Source organism: Haemorhous mexicanus, unplaced genomic scaffold, assembly GCF_027477595.1.
Source record: "Haemorhous mexicanus isolate bHaeMex1 unplaced genomic scaffold, bHaeMex1.pri scaffold_230_ctg1, whole genome shotgun sequence".
Lineage (NCBI taxonomy): Eukaryota > Metazoa > Chordata > Aves > Passeriformes > Fringillidae > Haemorhous > Haemorhous mexicanus.
Window position 1 is genome coordinate 1 of NW_026776057.1, and position 18,483 is coordinate 18,483.

General features: G+C 58.4%; 1 protein-coding gene across 1 annotated transcript; it reads left to right on the top strand.

The window, feature by feature from the left end:
* Positions 1 to 1,005: 1,005 nt before the first annotated feature.
* Positions 1,006 to 17,074, top strand: PPP1R12C (protein phosphatase 1 regulatory subunit 12C; the record flags this gene model as incomplete). The annotated part of the gene is given in 23 exon segments (XM_059837751.1): positions 1,006 to 1,206; positions 1,208 to 1,262; positions 1,920 to 2,050; positions 3,451 to 3,569; positions 3,741 to 3,939; positions 5,200 to 5,344; positions 6,341 to 6,415; positions 7,145 to 7,242; positions 9,325 to 9,508; positions 10,367 to 10,413; positions 10,494 to 10,628; positions 10,708 to 10,754; positions 10,998 to 11,055; positions 11,344 to 11,434; positions 12,451 to 12,558; positions 13,107 to 13,149; positions 13,267 to 13,310; positions 13,431 to 13,474; positions 13,803 to 13,869; positions 14,167 to 14,271; positions 15,319 to 15,369; positions 16,356 to 16,406; positions 16,532 to 17,074. Coding segments are annotated over 23 exon segments (2,185 nt in total), but the record flags the coding sequence as incomplete, so codon positions are not given.
* Between the last annotated feature and the right edge of the window lie 1,409 nt (positions 17,075 to 18,483).

Genomic DNA, 18,483 nt, shown 5'->3' on the forward strand with positions numbered 1-18,483 from the left:
GTATTTTGTGTGGGTTTGGGGGTATTTTGGATTTTTTTTGGTATTTGGGGTGGTTTTGGGGGTATTTTTGGATGTTTTTGGAGTATTTTGGGTGTTTTGGGTGGGTTTGGGGTATTTTGGGTGGTTTTGGGGGTATTTTGGGTATTTAGGGTGGGTTTTAGGGTATTTTGGGTGGTTTTGGGGTATTTTGGATGTTTTGGGGGTATTTTGGGTGGTTTTGGGGTATTTTGGGTGGTTTTGGGTGGTTTTGGGGTTATTTTGGGTATTTTGGGGGTATTTTGGGTGGTTTTTTGGTGGTTTTGGGGTTATTTTGGGTGGTTTTGGGGGTATTTTGGGTGGTTTTGGGGTATTTTGGGGGTATTTTGGGTGCTTTTGGGGCTATTTTGGGTGGTTTTGGGGGTATTTTGGGTGGTTTTGGGGTATTTTGGCTGGTTTTGGGGGTATTTTGGGTGCTTTTTGGGGTATTTTGGGTGGTTTTGGGGGTATTTTGGGTGGGTTTGGGGCTATTTTGGGTGGTTTTGGGGGTATTTTGGGTGCTTTTGGGGGTATTTTGTGTGGTTTTGGGGGATATTTTGGGTGGTTTTGGGGTATTTTGGGTGGTTTTGGGGTTATTTTGGGTGCTTTTGGGGCTATTTTGGGTGGTTTTGGGGGTATTTTGGGTGCTTTTGGGGGTATTTTGGGTGGGTTTGGGGCTATTTTGGGTGGGTTTTGGGCATTCCTGGCTCCGTCCGCGGCTGATCGCGCCCGCCCCTCCCCCACAGCAAGAAGGTCGCCAAGGGCCGCGTGGGCGGGCGCTGGAAGTGACCCCGCCCCTCCTGGCGTCACACCGTATAAACCAACACGTCACACCAATAAACCATTACGTCACCCCTCGCAGCAATCTCGCGTCACTTCCGGTCCTTCCTTCCCGTCACCCCTCGCGCCGCCGTTGCCATGGCGACCCCGCCCCCGCGCTTCCGGCCCCGCCCCCTCCCGGAGCGGCGGCCCCGGCCCCGCCATGGCGGCGGCGGCGGCGGCCCGGGAGCGGCGGCGGGAGCAGCTGCGGCGCTGGGAGGAGGCGGCGGCGGCGGCGCCGGGCCCGGGGGAGGCGGCGGCGAGGCCGGGCCCGCCCCGGGTGCGCTTCGAGCGCCAGGCCGAGTTCCGCGCGGTCTGCGCAGGCGCGGAGCTGGCCGAGGCGCGCGCCATGGTCATGGCGCCCGAGGGCGGGGGGGCGCGCGCTGCTGGGCGGGGCCAACGCCGACGGGATCAGCGCGCTGCACCAGGTGGGCGGGGCCGGGGAGAGGGGCGGGGCTAAAGGCATCGGCGCGCTGCACCAGGTGGGCGGAGCTTGGGAAAGGGGCGTGGTTAGATTTAAAGGGGCCGCCATCTGTAGCGGGGGGTGGGGCATGTTAAAAAGGCGGAGCTTGATTAGACAAAGGCGTGGCTTGATGCAAAGGGGGCGTGGTCATGGGAACGCGCTGCCTGCTTGGTGCGCTGGGCCTTTAAAAGGGGTGGGGCACGGATAAATGGGGGCGTGCTCTGAGGAATGGGGGCGTGGTTAATGCTGACACTGCACCTGTGATGTGTCAGCTGGGCGGGGTCTAAAGGGGGCGTGGTTTGGTCTGTGGGCGCTGTGTGGATGGGTGTGGCTAGCAAGGAAGAGGCGTGGCCTCCAAGTTGAGGGGTGTGGCTTCTGTGTGAGTGACACCTCAGCCAGGAGTGGGTGTGGTCAGACAGGGGTGGGGTCTGTGGGGGAGTGGGAGGGGCTTGAGGCAGAGTGGGCGGAGCTTTGGGGGCCTCAGTGGGGTCTGAGGGGTCCCTGGGGGGGTCCCTGGGGGTGTCCCCAATGTCCCCAGCCCTGTCCCCAATGTCCCCAGTGTCCCCAGTGATGTCCCCGATGTCCCCAGTGATGTCCCCAGTGATGTCCCTGATGTCCCCAGGCCTGCATAGACGAGAACATGGAGGTCGTGCAGTTCCTGGTCGAGAGCGGCGCCGACGTCAACCAGGCCGACAACGAGGGCTGGACCCCCCTGCACGTGGCTGCGGCCTGCGGCTGCCGCCACATCGCCCAGTGAGAGCCAAAACGCCCCAAAAACCACCCAAAACCATGCCCAAAATATCCCCAAAATGTCCCAAAAATATCCCAAAAACATCCCCAAAATGTCCCAAAAATGTCCCCAAAATATCCCCAAAATGTCCCAAAAATATCCTTAAAATGTCCCAAAAATGTCCCAAAAATGTCCCAAAAATATCCCCAAAATGTCCCAAAAATATCCTCAAAATGTCCCAAAAACGCCCCAAAACCATGCCCAAAATATCCCCAAAATGTCCCAAAAATATCCCCAAAATGTCCCGAAAATATCCCAAAACCATGCCCAATATATCCCCAAAATGTCCCAAAAATATCCCCAAAATATCCCCAAAATGTCCCAAAAATATCCCCAAAACATCCCCAAAATGTCCCAAAAATGTCCTTAAAATATCCTCAAAACCTCCCACCCTGCCCGTGGCTGTGGCCTGCGGGTGCAGAGCCAAAAACCACCCCAAATCCACCCCAAAACACCCAAAAACCCCCCCAAAAACCACCCCAAAACCTCCCCAAAACCTCCCCAAAACCACCCCAAAAACCACCCAAAAACCTCCCCAAAACCTCCCCAAAACCACCCCAAAAACCACCCCAAAAACCCCCCCAAAACCACCCCAAAACCACCCCAAAAACCCCCCCAAAACCACCCCAAAAACACCCAAAAACCACCCCAAAAACCACCCCAAAACCACCCCAAAACCTCCCCAAAACCTCCCCAAAACCACCCCAAAAACCACCCAAAAACCTCCCCAAAACCTCCCCAAAACCACCCCAAAAACCACCCCAAAAACCCCCCCAAAACCACCCCAAAACCACCCCAAAAACCACCCCAAAACCACCCCAAAAACACCCAAAAACCACCCCAAAAACCACCCCAAAACCACCCCAAAACCTCCCCAAAACCTCCCCAAAACCTCCCCAAAACCTCCCCAAAACCACCCCAAAAACCACCCCAAAACCACCCCAAAACACCCCAAAGTATCCCCGGAGTATCCCCAAAATATCTTGAAAAGATCCCCAAGAATACCCAAAAAAATCCCCAAAAATCACCTGAAACCAACCGTAACGCCCTGTGCCCCCCCAGCCTCACCTGTGCCCCCCCAGATCCCCCCAGCCTCACCTGTGCCCCCCCAGATCCCCCCAGCCTCACCTGTGCCCTGCCCAGCCTCACCTGTGCCTTGCCCAGAGTCCCCCAGCCTCACCTGTGCCCCGCCCAGCCTCACCTGTGCCCACCTGTGGCAGGTACCTGCTGGATCACGGCGCGGCGGACGCCGCCGCCGTCACCTGTGACCCCCCCAAAACCCCTGTGACCCCCCCCAAACCCCTGTGACCCACCTGTGCCCTGCCCAGCCTCACCTGTGCCCACCTGTGCCCCCCTGTGGCAGGTACCTGCTGGATCACGGCGCGGACGCCGCCGCCGTCACCTGTGACCTGGAGCTGCCGCTGGAGGTGGCCGAGGACGAGGCCCTGGAGGAGCTGCTGAGGGCGGAGCTTCAGCGCAGGGGTGGGCGGGGCCTCCCGGGGCTGGGCGGGGCGTTGAGAGCGAGGTGTGCTTTGGGGTGGGTGGGGCCGTGGGTAGGTGTGGTCTGCAAGTGGGTGTGGCTGGGTGCTGTCAGGGCGTGTCCAGGTGTGCCCAGGTGTGTTACCTGTGCCAGGTGTGCCCAGGTGTGCCCAGGTGTGCCCAGGTGTGCTCAGGTGTGTTACCTGTGCCAGGTGTGGGAGGTGGCAGCGGCCAAGCGAGCCGAGGAGGAGCGCATGCTGCGGGACACGCGGCTCTGGCTGGACTCGGGCCAGCTCCGGGACTGTCCCCACCCGGCCACCGGGGCCAGCGCGCTGCACGTGGCGGCGGCCAAGGGCTACATCGAGGTCATGAGGTGACAGAAACGGGCAGCTCTGGGGCACCTCCGGCTGGTTTGGGATTTTTGGGGCTTTTTGGGGTTTATTTGGGTTTTTTGGGTTTATTTGGGTTTTTTGGGTTTTTTTGGGTTTTTTGGGGGGGTTTTGGGCAGGTTTGGGGGGTTTTGGGGTTTTTGGGGCTGTCCCCACCAGCGCACTGCCAAGGGCTACATCGAGGTCATGAGGTGACAAAGACGGGCAGCTCTGGGGCACTTCCGGCTGCTTTGGGGCTTTTTGGGGTTTTTTGGGGCTTTTTGGGGGGTTTTTGGGGGATTTTGGGGTTTTTTGGGGTTTTTGGGGGGATTTTGGGGGGTTTTGGGGTTTTTGGGGCTGTCCCCACCATTGCGCTGCCAAGGGTGACATCGAGGTCATGAGGTGACAGAAACGGGGACCTTTGGGGCACCTCGGGCTGCTTTGGGATTTTTGGGGCTTTTTGGGGCTTTTTGGGGTTTATTTGGGTTTTTTGGGGTTTATTTGGGGGGTTTTTTTGGGGAATTTTGGGGTTTTTGGGGTTTTTGGGGCTGTCCCCACCAGCGCACTGCCAAGGGTGACATCGAGGTCATGAGGTGACAAAGACGGGCAGCTCTGGGGCGCCTCGGGCTGGTTTGGGCTTTTTGGGGCTTTTTGGGGTTTATTTGGGCTTTTTGGGGTTTATTTGGGGGTTTTTGGGGGGATTTGGGCAGGTTTGGGGGGTTTTTGGGGCTGTCCCCACCAGCGCGCGGCCAAGGGTGACATCGAGGTCATGAGGTGACAAAAACGGGGACCTTTGGGGCTTTTTGGGGTCCCCCGGCTGGTTTTGGGTCCCCCGAGGTGTTCGTGTGTCCCCTGAGCTGTGTTTGGGGTCACCTGGGCTGCTTTTTGGGGTCACAAAGGCCGTTTTTGGGTCCCCCGAGGTGGTTTTGGGGTCCCCTGTGCTGGTTTTGGGGTCCCCCGAGGTGGTTTTGGGCTCCCAGAGGGGTTTCTGGGCTCCCAGAGGGGTTCTGTGTCCCTCGAGATGTTTTTGGGGTCCCCCGAGGTGTTTTTGGGGTCCCCTGTGCTGGTTTTGGGTCCCCTGAGGTGTTTTTGTGTCCCCTGAGGTGTTTCTGGGGTCCCCCGAGGTGGTTTTGGGCTCCCAGAGGGGTTTTTGGGCTCCCAGAGGTGTTTCTGGGGTCCCCCGAGGTGTTTTTGGGGTCCCCTGTGCTGTTTCTGGGGTCCCCCGAGGTGTTTTTGGGCTCCCAGAGGGGTGTTTGTGTCCCCAGGCTGCTGCTGGCCGCGGGCTACGACCCCGACGTGCGGGACAAGGACGGCTGGACGCCGCTGCACGCGGCCGCGCACTGGGGCGTGGAGGAGGCGTGCCGGCTGCTCTGCGAGCACCTCTGCGACATGAGCCCCCAGAACAACGTGGTCAGAGCGCCTTTGGGGTCTTCGGGGGTTTTGGGGATTTTTGGGATTTTTTGGGGATTTTTTGGGGGGATTTTTGGGGTGTTTTTGGGGGTTTTGGGGCGTGCCGGCTGCTCTGCGAGCACCTGTGCGACATGAGCCCCCAGAACAACGTGGCCAGAGCGCCTTTGGGGGGGTCTTGGGGGCACATTGGGGTCTTAGGGGTTTTGGGGATTTTTTGGGGATTTTTTGGGATTTTTTGGGGGGTTTTTGGGGGGTTTTTGGGGATTTTTTGGGATTTTTGGGGGGTTTTGGGGGCGTGCCCGGCTGCTCTGCGAGCACCTGTGCGACATGAGCCCCCAGAACAACGTGGTCAGAGCGCCTCTGGGGGCACTTGGGGGTTTTGGGGATTTTTTGGGATTTTTTGGGGATTTTTTTGGGGGGTTTTCAGGGATTTTTTGGGATTTTTTGGGGGTTTTGGGGCGTGCCGGCTGCTCTGCGAGCACCTCTGCGACGTGAGCCCCCAGAACAACGTGGTCAAGAGCGCCTTTGGGGGCCCTTGGGGGCACTTTGGGGTCTTGGGGGTGTTGGGGGATTTTTTGGGGATTTTTTGGGGATTTTTTTGGGGATTTTTTGGGGGGTTTTTGGGGGATTTTTTGGGATTTTTTGGGGGTTTTGGGGCGTGCCGGCTGCTCTGCGAGCACCTGTGCGAGGTGAGCCCCAGAACCAGAGGATGAGGATGGAATCTGGGGCATTTCTGGGATCTTTAGGGATTTGTTGGGGATTTTGGGATTTCTTTAGGAGTTAAGTGGATTTGGGGTTTTTAGGGATTTTTGGGGATTTTTGGGGATTTTTTGGGGATTTTTGGGGTGTTTTTGGAGTGGGTTTTGGGGAAGGTTTTGAGAGCTCTTGGGGTGAGTTTTGGGATCGTTTTGGGGATTATTGGGTTTTTTTTGGGGGGTGGTTTTGGGGTGGTTTTGGGGGTTTTTGGGGTCGGGTCCCCACCGTGTCCCCCCCCAGGGGCAGCGTCCCTGTGACCTGGCGGATGAGGAGACCCTGCCCCTGCTGGAGGAGCTGCAGCGGCGCCAGCTGCACGTGAGAGCCCAGATCCCTCAGATTCACCCCAAAAACTGCCCAGATTCACCCCAAAACCCTCACATTCACCCCAAAATCCTCAGATTCACCCCAAAATCCTCAGATTGACCCCAAAACCGCCCAGATTCACCCCAAAACCCTCACATTCACCCCAAAATCCCTCAGATTCACCCCAAAACCCTCACATTCACCCCAAAATCCCTCACATTCACCCCAAAACCACCCAGATTCACCCCAAAATCCTCAGATTGACCCCAACATCCTCACATTCACCCCAAAATCCACACATTCACCCCAAAACCGCCCAAATTCACCCCAAAACCCTCAGATTCACCCCAAAACTGCCCAGATTCACCCCAAAATCCACACATTCACCCCAAAATCCCTCACATTCACCCCAAAATCCCTCAGATTCACCCCAAAACCGCCCAGATTCACCCCAAAACCGCCCAGATTCACCCCAAAATCCACACATTCACCCCAAAATCCCTCAGATTCACCCCAAAACCCTCAGATTCACCCCAAAATCACCCAAGTTCACCCCAAACTGCACAGAATCCCCCCAGAACCCCAAATTCACCCCAAAACCAGCCGAAATCACCCCAAACCCCCAAATCCGCCCCCAGTCTCCCCAAACCCGAATCCCCCCAGGACCCCCCGGCCCCTCCCCCATCCCGGGGTCCCCCCCAGCCCTGGGGGTCCTGACCGCCCCTCCCCCCTCCCCCCCAGCTCCGAAGCCAGAAGGACCCGGGGGCCCCTCCCCCACCCCCGGCGGCGCCGGACCCCGAGGGAGCCCCTCCCCCCACGGGGGGCGGCAAGCACCGACGGTGAGACCCCAAAACCCCCCCAAATCACCCCAAATCACCCCAAAATCACCCCCAAAACCCCCCAAATCACCCCAAATCACCCCAAAATCACCCCCCAAAATAACCCCCAAAACCCCCCAAAATATCCCCAAATCAGCCCAAAATCACCCCCAAAACCCCCCCAAATCACCCCAAAAATCACCCCAAAAATACCCCCAAAAACCCCAAAATACCCCAAAATCACTCCAAAAATCCCCCCAAAATAACCCCCAAATACCCCAAAATCCCCCCAAATCCCCCCAAAAATACCCCCCAAATACCCCCCAAATACCCCAAAATCACTCCAAAAATCACCCCAAAAATAACCCCCAAAACCCCCCAAAATAACTCCAAAATACCCCAAAAATCACCCCAAAAATCACCCCCAGAATACCCCAAAACCACACAGAATCACCCAAAAATCACCGCCAAATACCCCAAAACCACCCCAAACCACCCCCGGACCCCCCAAGTCCCCGTTTTTCCCCCCAAAGTGAAAGTGTATGTTTTTGTTTTGCCCAAACCCGCCGTTTCTCGCCCCAGCAGCTCGGTGTCCCGCCCCAGCTCCCTAGGAGCCCCAAAATCCCCATTTTTACCCAAAATCCCCATTTTTACCCCCAAAATCCCCATTTTTACCCCCAAAATCCCCATTTTTACCCCCAAAATCCCCATTTTTACCCCCAAATCCCCATTTTTACCCCCAAAATCCCCATTTTTTACCCCAAATCCCCATTTTTTTACCCCAAATCCCCATTTTTTTACCCCAAATCCCCGTTTTTTTACCCCAAATCCCCGTTTTTTGCCCAAAATCCCCATTTTTTTGCCCCAAATCCCCATTTTTTTGCCCCAAATCCCCGTTTTTTGCCCAAAATCCCCATTTTTACCCCTAAAATCCCCGGTTTTTTGCCCCAAGTCCCCGTTTTCCCCCCCAAGTGAAAGTGTATGTTTTTGTTTTGCCCAAACCCGCCGTTTCTCGCCCCAGCACCTCGGTGTCCCGCCCCAGCTCCCTGGGAGCCCCAAAATCCCCATTTTTGCCCCAAATCCCCATTTTTACCCCCAAAATCCCCATTTTTTTACCCCAAATCCCCGTTTTTTACCCCAAATCCCCATTTTTTTGCCCCAAATCCCCGTTTTTTTGCCCCAAGTCCCCGTTTTCCCCCCCAAGTGAAAGTGTATGTTTTTGTTTTGCCCAAACCCGCCGTTTCTCGCCCCAGCAGCTCGGTGTCCCACCCCAGCTCCCTGGGAGCCCCAAATCCCCGTTTTTTGCCCCAAATCCCCATTTTTTTGCCCCAAATCCCCGTTTTTTACCCCTAAAATCCCCGTTTTTTTTGCCCCAAATCCCCATTTTTTTACCCCAAAATCCCCATTTTTTTGCCCCAAATCCCCGGTTTTTTACCCCAAATCCCCGATTTTTTGCCCCAAGTCCCCGTTTTCCCCCCCAAGTGAAAGTGTATGTTTTTGTTTTGCCCAAACCCGCCGTTTCTCGCCCCAGCAGCTCGGTGTCCCGCCCCAGCTCCCTGGGAGCCCCAAAATCCCCATTTTTTTGCCCCAAATCCCCATTTTTTTGCCCCAAATCCCCATTTTTTTGCCCCAAATCCCCGTTTTTTGCCCCAAAATCCCCATTTTTACCCCTAAAATCCCCGTTTTTTGCCCCAAACCCCGTTTCCCCCCCCAAAGTGAAAGTGTATGTTTTTGTTTTGCCCAAACCCGCCGTTTCTCGCCCCAGCAGCTCGGTGTCCCACCCCAGCTCCCTGGGAGCCCCAAAATCCCCATTTTTACCCCAAATCCCCATTTTTACCCCCAAATCCCCATTTTTTTTACCCCAAATCCCCATTTTTTACCCCCAAAATCCCCATTTTTTTACCCCAAATCCCCATTTTTTTACCCCAAATCCCCATTTTTTACCCCAAATCCCCGTTTTTTACCCCAAATCCCCGTTTTTTACCCCAAATCCCCATTTTTTTACCCAAAATCCCCGTTTTTTTGCCCCAAAATCCCCGTTTTTCCCCCCGAAGAGAAAGTGTATGTTTTTGTTTTGCCCAAACCCGCCGTTTCTCGCCCCAGCAGCTCGGTGTCCCGCCGCAGCTCCCGGGAGAAGCTGTCGCTGCTGCAGGCCCGGGAGAGGGTGGGGGAGGGGGCGCTGCCCCCCCCCCCTCAGCCCCCCGGGTGGGGGAGGGGCCGAGAGCGACGAGGGGGGGGGAGAGCGAGGGGGAGGGGCCGGAGGGAGAGCCCCGCCCCCCGCCGGGGGGTGAGCGCGGGTTGGGGCAAAAACCGGGGAAATTGGGAAATTGGGGGGATTTGGGATCAAAACCGGGGAAATTGGGGAATTGGGATCAAAACCAGGGATTTTGGGAAATTGGGAAATTGGGGTCAAAACCGGGGATTTTGGGAAAATGGGGAATTGGGGAAATTGGGAAATTGGGGGATTTGGGATCAAAACCGGGGAAATTGGGAAATGGGGGAGTTGGGGAGAAAAGGGGGATTTTGGGGAATTGGGGGATTTTGGGATCAAAAGCGGGGAAATTGGGGAATTGGGGAATTTTGGGGAGAAAAGGGGGATTTTGGGAAATTGGGGAATTTTGGGGAGAAAAGGGGGATTTTGGGAAATTGGGAAATTGGGGGATTTGGGATCAAAACTGGGGAAATTGGGAAATTGGGGAGAAAAGGGGGATTTTGGGAAATTGGGGGATTGGGGGATTTGGGATCAAAACTGGGGATTTTGGGGAATTGGGATCAAAACCAGGGAAATTGGGAAATTGGGGATTTGGGGTCAAAACTGGGGAAATTGGGGAATTGGGGGATTTGGGGTCAAAACCGGGTATTTTGGTAAAATTGGGGTTTGGGGGAAAGTGGGGATGTTGGACCAAAAGGGAATTTTTGAGATCAAACTGGGGGACTTTGGTAAAATGAGATTTTGGGGGAAAAAAGGGATTTTGGGTGGGTTTGGGTGGGAAAAAGTGAATTTAAGGGGGGGGGGGAAAGGATTTGGGGAGGTTTTGGGTGGAGAAATGCGGATTTTGGGGGAGAAAGGGGCATTTTGGGGATTTTGGGGATTTTGGGGGCTCTCAGGAGGGGGAGGGGTCTCTCACTGCCCCTCCCCCCTCAGACCCCCCCGAGGCTCCGCCCCCCAACGGCCCCTCCCCCCCGTTGCCGGTAAGGCCCCTCCCCCACTCCCCCACTTTCGGGCAAAGGGGCGGGGCCCGGGCGTGGCCCCGCCCCCACCGCCCCCCCAGCCCCCCCCCGGGGCTCTCTGCAGGTCCGGCTCCCTGGGGGCGTGGCCAAGCCCCGCCCGGGACACGCCCCCCGCCCAGGCCCCGCCCCCCGTGCGCCGCTCCGCCTCCTCCCCACGCCTGCAGGCTCCGCCCACGGTGAGGCCACACCCCCCTGGTATAAACCACGCCCTTCTCTCTGCTGGGCCACGCCCCCTCATGGCCCCTCCCCCCACAGGGTTCGGAGCCCCCCGGCCGCCCCTCCCCCACCCAGAGACCCCCCAGGTGAGGCCGGGGTGGGAGAGGGGCTGGAAGGGGGAGGGGCTTAAACCGGGGGGGGGATTTAAGGGGAGGGACTTGAAAGGGGAGGGGTTTAAAATGGGGAGGAGCTTAAAATGGGAGGGGCCTAAAGGGGGAGGAGTTTTAAAGGGGAGGGGCTTTAAAAGGAATGGTTTCTAAATGGGAGGGGCTGAAAGGGGGAGTGGCTTAAAGTGGGAGGGGCCTAACGCTTGTGCCCCTCCCCCACAGCCCCTCCCCCGCCCCGCCCAGAGCCCCCCCGGGACCCCCCCGAGCCGCGGGTGCGCAGGTGAGGCCCCCAAATTCCCCCAAATTCCCCAAATTCCCCAAATTCCCCTTTTTCCCCCAAATTCCCCATTTTCCCCCAAATTCCCCATTTTCCCCCAAATTCCCCCAAATTCCCCATTTTCCCCCAAATTCCCCCAAATTCCCGTTTTTCCCCCAAATTTCCGTTTTTCCCCCAAATTTCCGTTTTTCCCCCAAATTCCCCATTTTCCCCCAAATTCCCCTTTTTCCCCAAATTCCCCAAATCCCCCATTTTCCCCCAAATTCCCGTTTTTGCCCCCAAACCCCCCAGGCCGTTCCAGCCCCCGGCCCGGGACGAGGAGTCGGAGTCGCAGCGCAAGGCCCGGAGCCGCCTGATGAGGCAGGCACGGAGAGCCACCCAGGTGGGACCCAAAACCGCCTGAAATCACCCCAAAGTCACCCTGAAAACCCACCCCAGAACTGCCCCAAAACTGCCCCAAATTCACCCAAAAACTGCCCCAAAATCACCCTGAAAACCCACCCCAAAAACTGCCCCAAAACCGCCTGAATTCACCCCAAAATCACCCTGAAAATCCACCCCAAAACTGCCCCAAAACTGCCCCAAACCCACCCCAAAAACTGCCCCAAAACTGCCCCAAATTCACCCAAAAACTGCCCCAAAACCACCTGAATTCACCCCAAAATCACCCTGAAAATCCACCCCAAACTGCCCCAAAACCGCCTGAATTCACCCCAAAATCACCCTGAAAACCCACCCCAAAAACTGCCCCAAAACCGCCTGAATTCACCCAAAAAACTGCCCCAAAATCACCCTGAAAACCCACCCAAAACTGCCCCAAAACCACCTGAAAATCACCCTAAAAACTGCCCAAAATCACCCGAATACTGCCCTAAAAGCTGCCCCAAATCCACCCCAAAATCACCCCAAAAACGGCCCCAAAATCACCTCAAATCCACCCCAAAAAACTGCCCCAAATTCACCCCAAAAACGGCCCCAAAACCACCAGAAAATCACCCAAAAACTGCCCCAAATCACCCAAAAAACTGCCCCAAATTCACCTCAAAAACGGCCCCAAAACCACCTGAAAATCACCCAAAAACTGCCCCAAAAATCACCCAAAACCTGCCCTAAAACCTGCCCCAAAATTACCCCAAAATCACCCCAAAAACGGCCCCAAAACCACCTGAAAATCACCCCAAAAACTGCCCCAAAATCTCCCCAAAATCTCCCCAAAACTGCCCCAAAATTACCTGAAAATCACCCCAAAACCTGCCCCAAAACTGCCCCAAAATCTCCCCAAAATCTGCCCCAAACCCTCCCCCAGCCCTGCCCCAAAATCCGCCTGATTCACCCCAAAAACCACCCGGAGCCGCCCAGGGGTGACCCCGGTGACCCCTGGGTGACCCCTGACCCCAGGGCGTGACCCTGACCGAGCTGAGGGCGGCGGAGCAGGGGATTGGCCGAGCCGCCGAGGGGCGTGGCCAGGAGCAGCCAATCAGGGACGAGGGCGGGCGGGAGCCGGCTGTGAGTGTTTGGGGAGAATTCGGGGGGTTTTGGGCAATTCTGGGGGGAATTCGGGGGATTTTGGGGAGAATTGAGATTTTGGGGCATTTTGGGGGGAATTCAGGGAATTTTGGGGAGAATTTGGGGGGTTTTGGGGGGAATTCTGGGGATTTTGGGGAGAATTCAGGGGATTTTGGGACATTTTGGGGAGAATTCGGGGGGTTTTGGGCAATTTTGGGGAGAATTCAGGGGATTTTGGGGCATTTTGGGAAGAATTCTGGGGATTTTGGGGCATTTTGAGGGATTTGGGGCATTTTGGGGGAGAATTTGGGGGATTTTAGGGGGTTTTGGGGTGGATTTGGGGAATGTGTTGAATTTTTGGGGATTCTGGGAAATTTGGGATATTTTGGGGCGAATTCGGGGCTCTCAGGGGGTCCTGGACGGGATTTTGGGGGTTTTTGGGGAGGATTTGGGGGAATTTGGGTTTTTTTTGGGGTCCCGGGGTGGGGGCTGTGAATTTGGGGGGTCCCTGGGGGTCTCTCCCTTTCTCACCGCCCCTCCCCCCCCAGGAGCCCCCCCGGCTCCCCGCCCCCCCCGCGCAGGTGCCCCCAGGTGGGTGTGACCCCCCCTTCCCCTCCCCCTCCCAACCCCCCCTCCCCCCCCGAATTTGGGGGGTCCTGGGGGGTCCCTGCCCCTCCCCCAACCCCTCCCCCCTTTGCATCCCCCCAGGGCCAGAACCGCCGCAGCCCCCGGGGGGGCGGAGCCTCGGACAGGTGAGGGGGCGTGGCCTTGGGGGGGCGGAGCCTTTGGGGGCAGAGTCTAGGGCAGGTGGGGGGGTGGGGGAGAGACCCCCCGGGACCCCCCCCCAACCTCTGTGCCCCTCCCCCACCCAGGGCTGCGAGAGCGACGGGCCCGAGGAGGCCCCGCCCCCACCCAGGTATGGGGGGCTGGGGGGGATTGAGGGGATCTGGGGGGATTGAGGGGGGTCTGGGGGGGATTTGGGGGTCTGGGGGGATTGAGGGGGGTCTGGGGGTGGCTTTGGGGGAGTTTGGGGGGTCCTGGGCTAGTTGGGGGGTCTGGGGGGTTTGGGGGGCTCTGGGGTGAATTTGGGCGAATTTTGGGGGGTCCTGGGCTGGTCTGGGGGGTCTGGGGGAGTTTGGGGGGGGGTCTGAGGTGAATTTGGGGGGAATTTTGGGGGGTCCTGGTGGAATTTCGGGGGTCCTGTGCTGATTTTCAGGGGTCCCACCCCCTCTCCTCCCCCACAGCCACGCCCCTGCCCCTCCCCCCAACGGGCTCCGCCCCCCACCGGCCCCACCCTTCGATTACCAACAGGTGAGGGGGGAGGGGCTTTGGGGCTGGGGAGGGGCTTTGGGGATGGGGGAGGGGCTTTGGGGATGGGGGTGGGGCTTTGGGGATGGGGGTGGGGCTTGGGGGATGGGGTGGGGCTTTGGGGATGGGGTGGGGCTATGAGGGCTGGGGGTGGGGCTATGAGGGCTGGGGGTGGGGCTTTGGGGATGGGGGTGGGGCTTTGGGGGCTGAGGGAGGGGGATGGGGAGGGGCTTGGGGGGGCTCCCCGGATTTGGGGGGGCTCAGGTGGGAGCTGCCCCTCCCCCCCTGCCCCTCCCCCAGCTGTTCCAGGAGCTTTGGGTGGAAAACGAGCGGATTCGGGAGCAGCTGCAGGAGGCGGAGCTGGCGCTGACCCAGAGCCGGCTGGAGCTCGAGAGGGTCACCCAGGTCAGGGGTCACGGGGGTCACGGGGGTCACTCGGGGGTCACTCGGGTCAGGGGGCACACGGGGGTTACCTGGGGGGCACTCAGGGGTCACTCAGGGTCACTCAGGGGTCACTCATTGGTCACTCAGGGTCACTCAGGGTCACTCAGGGGTCACTCAGGGTCACTCAGGGTCACTCATGGGTCACTCAGGGTCACTCAGGGGTCACTCAGGGTCAGTCAGGGTCAGTCAGGGGTCACTCAGGGTCACTCAGGGGTCACTCAGGGGTCACTCAGGGTCACTCATGGGTCACTCAGGGTCACTCAGGGTCAATCAGGGTCACTCAGGGGTCACTCAGGGGTCAGAGGTCACTCAGGGTCACTCAGGGTCAATCAGGGTCACTCAGGGGTCACTCAGGGTCACAGAGGGGTCACTCAGGGTCACTCATTGGTCACTCAGGGTCACTCAGGGGTCACTCAGGGGTCACTCAGGGGCACTCAGGGTCACTCAGGGGTCACTCAGGGTCACTCAGGGGTCACTCAGGGCTCAGGGTCACTCAGTGTCACTCAGGGGTCACTCATGGGTCACTCAGGGTCACTCCGGGGTCACTCAGGGTCACTCAGGGGTCACTCAGGGGTCACTCATGGGTCACTCAGGGTCAATCAGGGTCACTCAGGGTCACTCAAGGGTCACTGGGGTCACTCAGGGGTCACTCAGGGTCACTCAGGGGTCACTCATTGGTCACTCAGGGTCACTCAGGGTCACTCATTGGTCACTCAGGGTCACTCAGGGTCACTCAGGGGTCACTCAGGGTCACTCAGGGTCACTCAGGGTCACTCAGTGTCACTCATTGGTCACTCAGGGTCACTCAGGGGTCACTCAGGGTCACTCAGGGTCACTCATTGGTCACTCAGTGTCACTCATTGGTCACTCAGGGTCACTCAGGGGTCACTCAGGGGTCACTCAGGGTCACTCAGGGTCACTCAGTGTCACTCAGGGTCACTCAGGGGTCACTCAGGGTCACTCAGGGTCACTCTGGGCCCCTCCCTCACCCCGTCCCTTCCCCCCCAGCGCCAGGAGCGCAGCGCGGAGCGGCCGGCGCGGCTCGAGCTCGAGAGATTCGTGAGTGTCCCCAAAACCACCCCAAAACCACCCAAAAACCCACCCAAAACCTGCCCCCACCCAGACCCTTCACATTCCCCCACTCTTACCTCACTTTTCCCAAACTTTCTCCTCACGTTTTCTGCCTTTTCCCCTCACGGTCGCCGCCATTTTCTCCCCTCACAGTTTCCCGCCATTTTCCCCTCACGTTTTCCCCTCACGTTTCCCTCTCTTTTCCCTTCATGTTTCCCTCCATTTTCCTCTCACAATTCCCCCCTTTTCCCCCTCACATTTCCCTCCATTTTCCCCTCATGTTTCCCTGCTCTTTTCCCCCTCACGGTCGCCGCCATTTTCTGCCCTCACATTTCCTCCATTTCCCCCTCACATTTTCTGCCCTCACATTTCCCTCCATTTTCTCCTCACATTTCCCCCATTTTCCCACCATTTCCCACCACTTTTCCCCTCATGTTTACCTGCCATTTTCCCTTCACATTTCCTGCCGTTTTCCCCCCTCACACTTTTTCCATTTTTCTCCTCACCTTTCCCTCCATTTTACCCTCACATTTTCCCGCTCTTTTTCCCCTCACGTTTTCCCGCCCTTTCCCCCTCACATTTCCCTCCATTTCCCCTCACATTTCTCACCCTTCCTTTCCCCTCACATTTTTGCCATTTTTTCCCTCACATTTCCCTCCATTTCCCCTCACATTTCTCACCTTTTCCCCTCACATTTTTGCCATTTTTCCCCTCACATTTCCCTCCATTTCCCCTCACATTTCTCACCTTTTCCCCTCACATTTTTGCCATTTTTTCCCTCACATTTCCCTCCATTTCCCCTCACATTTCTCACCTTTTCCCCTCACATTTTTGCCATTTTTCCCCTCACATTTCCCTCCATTTCCCCTCACATTTCTCACCTTTTCCCCTCACATTTTTGCCATTTTTCCCCTCACATTTCCCTCCCCTTTCCCCTCACGTTTCCCTTTAAATTCTCCCCTCGTTCCCCCCAGGAGCGCCGGGCGCTGGAGCTGAAGGCGGCTGAGCTGGAGGAGGAGCTGAAGGTGATTTTGGGGTGGTTTTGGGGTGATTTTGGGGTGGTTTTGGGGTGATTTTGGGTGGTTTTGGGGTGGTTTTGGGGTGATTTTGGGTGGTTTCGGGGTGGTTCTGACCCGCGGACCCTCCCCAGGCGCTCTCGGACCTTCGGGCCGACAACCAGCGGCTGAAGGACGAGAACGCGGCGCTGATCAGGGTCATCAGCAAACTCTCCAAATGACCCCAAAGCCCCCCAAACCCCCCCCAGGACCCCCCGAATCCGCCCCCTAAATCCGCCAAACCTCTCCCGCGCGGGGGGCGGAGCCAAACGCGCCAGGGGCGTGGCCAACAGGAGTGGGTGGAGCCGGTGCCAAGGGACCGTGGCCAAAGCTGAGGGGGCGTGGCCAAAACGGGGGCGGAGCCGAGTTCATTGCACTGATGTGAAAGCTGCCAAAGGGGTGTGGCCAAAACGGGGGGCGTGGTCTGTGCGCACCAGGCCCCGCCCCCACCTCTTCCCGCATGCTGTTCATCCAATCAGACCGCGGGGGGCGGGGCCTCCTCGCACCCCGCCCATCCCGCAGACCCTGCCCCTCCCCTCTCCAATCCCCCGCGAATATTTTTGTGAAAAAAAAAGAGGAAAAAGAAAAAAGAGGAAATAATTAATAAAAGGAAAGCCGTGGGGGAGGGGCGCACAGGAGGCGTGGCTTTTTGCATTTTTTATATAAATATATTTGTAGAGCTCTGTAGGTACAAATTCCCCTCCCCCACCCCTGCCCCACCCCCACCCACCCAGCACTCCAACCCCATTTTCTGTTTTTCTTTTGTGGTGGTTTTTGTTTTTCTTCTTTATTCTGTCCAAAAAAAGCTTAAAAAAGAGAAAAAAGGGGGGGGTGGGGGGGAAGAGGGGGGAGGGGCGACTTTTACCTGCAAAGAGACGTGTGGGGGAGGGGAAGGGGGGGGGCGGGGGGATGGGGGTGGAAATAAATTAAATACGAACCAAAAAAGGGGAATTTGAGCAGCGCAAAGACCCAGGGAGGAGGAGGAGGAGCGATGAAGGCGGCGGCGGAGCCCCCCCGAGCCCCCCGGGGCGGGCGTGGGGCGCGGGGGGAGCCCCCTCCCCAAATCTGGCTGGAACTGCTGGGGGGGGGGGGCTCCCTGTGCGGCGGCGGCGGCGATGGGGGAGGGTCCCGGGGGGTGGGGGCTCCGTGCAGGGCGGGGCCGCGGCCTGGGGGTCTCTCCGGGGGTCTCTCCTTCCTCCGTGGGGCGGGCGGGGGTCCGGGGGTCTCTCCGTGGGGCGGGGACGAGACCTCGGCAGCAGGGAGAAGAGAGAGAAACTGAGGCACGGTTAAAATTGAGGGGGGGGATGTGGGGGGGCCTGGGCTCTGCCCCCCAAGCAGAGCCCCCCAGATCCAGAGCTCTGCCCCCCAAGCAGAGGCTCTGACCCCAAATCTTGAGTTTTTTCCCCCAAATCCTGAGCTCAGCCCCACAGATCTCGAGCTCAGCCCCACAGATCCCACCCCAAACCCCCCCGGTCACGGCTGGGGGCTGCTGTGGGGCAGCCATCGCTGTCACTGCGGTCAGTGGGGCAGCCCCAGCCCCACAAGTCGCCCCCTCCCCACCCCAAATCCCCCCCCCACGGTGGCTGCTGAGGGCACTTATGGGGCAGGTCCTGCCCCACCACCCCAAATCCCCTCTGTGCTGCTGAGGGGGACAGGAGGTTATGGGGCAGCGTGGGGCAGCAGCCATGGGGCAGGTACGGGGCAGGTCCTGGCCCCACGGCTCGCTCCCTGCCCCCACAGAGGCTGTGGGCGTGGCTGCGGGTTGGTGTGGGCCAGATGTGGGGCAGCTGTGGGGCAGCCCCGCTGTGGGCCAGCTGCGGCTCACACGTGGGGCAGGACCGCTGTGGGTCAGCCCCGTAAGTGGGGCAGCCGTGGGGCAGCGTGGCTCAGATGTGGGGCAGAGCTGTGGGTCAGATGTGGGTCAGCCCCACTGTGGGCCCACTGTGGGTCACTTGTGGGGCTCAGCCGTGGGACAGGGCGGCCGTGGGGCAGGGTGGCCGTGGGGTAGCCCTGCCGTGGGGCTCAGCCGTGGGGCTCGGCCATGGGG